The sequence below is a fragment of the Oxyura jamaicensis genome, unplaced genomic scaffold, assembly GCF_011077185.1.
Source record: "Oxyura jamaicensis isolate SHBP4307 breed ruddy duck unplaced genomic scaffold, BPBGC_Ojam_1.0 oxyUn_random_OJ69600, whole genome shotgun sequence".
Classification (NCBI taxonomy): Eukaryota; Metazoa; Chordata; class Aves; order Anseriformes; family Anatidae; genus Oxyura; species Oxyura jamaicensis.
In genome coordinates, this window is record NW_023309491.1 from 1 (window position 1) to 1,922 (window position 1,922).

Genomic DNA, 1,922 nt, shown 5'->3' on the forward strand with positions numbered 1-1,922 from the left:
CTGTTGGACCTGTTGGGGTTTGGACCTTGTCGCCACAAGGCCCCTGTCACCCCATAAATTCTGGGGGGGGGGGAACCCCAGCGACCCCATTCATTCGAGCCTCCTGCTCCCGTTGCAGACGGTGGCGTTGGACGGGACCCTCTTCCAAAAATCGGGGGTGATCTCGGGGGGCGCCAGCGACCTGAAGGCCAAAGCCCGGCGGTGGGACGAGAAGGCGGTGGACAAGCTGAAGGAGAAGAAGGAGAGGCTGACGGAGGAGCTGAAGGTTGGAACGGGTCCCCTCCACCCCCAAAAAAAATCAGTTTTGGGCCAAAAAATCACTTTTTTAGGGGTATTATTATGACATTATTGCTCCCCGACACATCCAACCTCTCCGTAAGCCCTTTTATCAGCGTCACGGTGGATGTCAACACGGTGGGCTGCTCTCCCTGCCCCCAAATTATCATTTTTTTCCCATTTTTACACCCTCCGTGGACCCCAAAACTTCTCCCACTTGAAGGTTTTGGGGCTCCGTCCCCCCTCCCTCCACACATTTGAGGCTGAACCCCAAAACGGGACGTTATGGGGCCACGCAGGCCTCAAACCAAGCACAACCCCTCTCCGTGGGTCTTGGGGGTCTTGGGGGGGTGCCCAGCTGGGTCATTGCCTTCCCTGGGACCCCCCCTCATCCCCTTTTTCCTGCCGCCCCCCCCCAGGAGCAGATGAAGGCGAAGAGGAAGGAGGCCGAGCTGCGGCAGGTCCAATCCCAAGCCCACGGCCTCCAGATGAGGCTCAAGTACTCGCAGAGCGACCTGGAGCAGACCAAGACGCGCCACCTCGCCCTCAACCTCCAGGTAACCCCCTTTTTGGGGCCAATTACGCCGTTTTGGGGACCTTCCACGAGCCGGGTGGGTGTCTTGGGGCGTTGCGATTGCTCAAAATGTCTCTTTTTTTGGTGATTTTTGAGGGGATTTGTGGTGTTGTGAAGGCCATGCCCTTTCCCAGTAGGGTTTCTATGGTCCCAGGGCGTGTTTCGGGGTTCTCTGACCCCCGTTTTTGTCCCCGCTGCTGTAGGAGAAGTCAAAACTGGAGAGCGAATTGGCCAATTTTGGGCCGCGCATCAACGACATCAAGAGGATCATCCAGGGCCGGGAGCGGGAGATGAAGGACCTGAAGGAGAAGATGAACCAGGTTGGGTTGTGGGGCTCTGGGGGGTCTCCCGGGGGGGTTGGGGGCATCGTAGGGCTGACGCCGTGTCCCCCCCCACCTCCCCGAAGGTGGAGGATGAGGTGTTTGAGGAGTTCTGCCGCGAAATCGGGGTGAGGAACATCCGCGAGTTCGAGGAGGAGAAGGTCAAGAGGCAGAACGAGATCGCCAAGAAGAGGTTGGTGGAGCCTCAGCTCCAGGGGGGCTATGGGGCAGCCCCCAGCCCCCCCCTTTTTAACGGTCGAGGACCCCCCCCCAGGCTGGAATTTGAGAACCAGAAGACGCGCCTGGGCATCCAGCTGGACTTCGAGCGCAACCAGCTGCGGGAGGACCAGGAGAAGGTGCTGATGTGGGAGCAGGGCGTGCGCAAGGACGAGGCCGAGATCGAGAAGCTGAAGAAGGTGAGGTTTTGTTTGGGGGGAGGTCCTCCACCAAATTTGGGGTTTTTTGACCCAAATTTTTTTGGGGGGAGGGGGAATCCGGGCTGACGGTGGCGCCGGCAGGAGGAGCAGCGGCACATGAAGATCATCGACGAGACGATGGCGCAGCTGCAGGACCTCAAGAACCAGCACCTGGCCAAGAAGTCCGAGGTCAACGACAAGAACCACGAGATGGACGAGATCCGCAAGAAGCTGGGCGGGGCCAACAAGTGAGGGGCGGGGCCAACGGGGGCGTGGTCAAAAGGGTGGGGTCAATGGGGGCGGGGCTAGCGGGGGTAGGGCCGATCGGGGGTGGGG

General features: G+C 60.0%; 1 protein-coding gene across 1 annotated transcript; it reads left to right on the forward strand.

The window, feature by feature from the left end:
- Positions 1-44: 44 nt before the first annotated feature.
- Positions 45-1,869, forward strand: LOC118159317 (structural maintenance of chromosomes protein 1A-like). The gene is made up of 6 exons (XM_035313918.1): positions 45-265; positions 696-833; positions 1,054-1,170; positions 1,257-1,363; positions 1,445-1,586; positions 1,689-1,869. The coding sequence occupies exons 2-6, from the start codon at positions 702-704 to the stop codon at positions 1,836-1,838; spliced, it is 648 nt and encodes a 215-aa protein (XP_035169809.1). The 5' UTR covers positions 45-265; positions 696-701; the 3' UTR covers positions 1,839-1,869.
- The last annotated feature ends 53 nt before the right edge of the window (positions 1,870-1,922 follow it).

Bases quoted from the DNA above. Each gene is read 5' to 3' on its own strand.
- LOC118159317 (XM_035313918.1), top strand. From the start codon at position 702: ATGAAGGCGAAGAGGAAGGAGGCCGAGCTGCGGCAGGTCCAATCCCAA. The intron at 1,171-1,256 runs GTTGGGTTGTGG...ACCTCCCCGAAG, and splicing joins TGAAGGAGAAGATGAACCAG to GTGGAGGATGAGGTGTTTGA. The intron at 1,587-1,688 runs GTGAGGTTTTGT...TGGCGCCGGCAG, and splicing joins AGATCGAGAAGCTGAAGAAG to GAGGAGCAGCGGCACATGAA.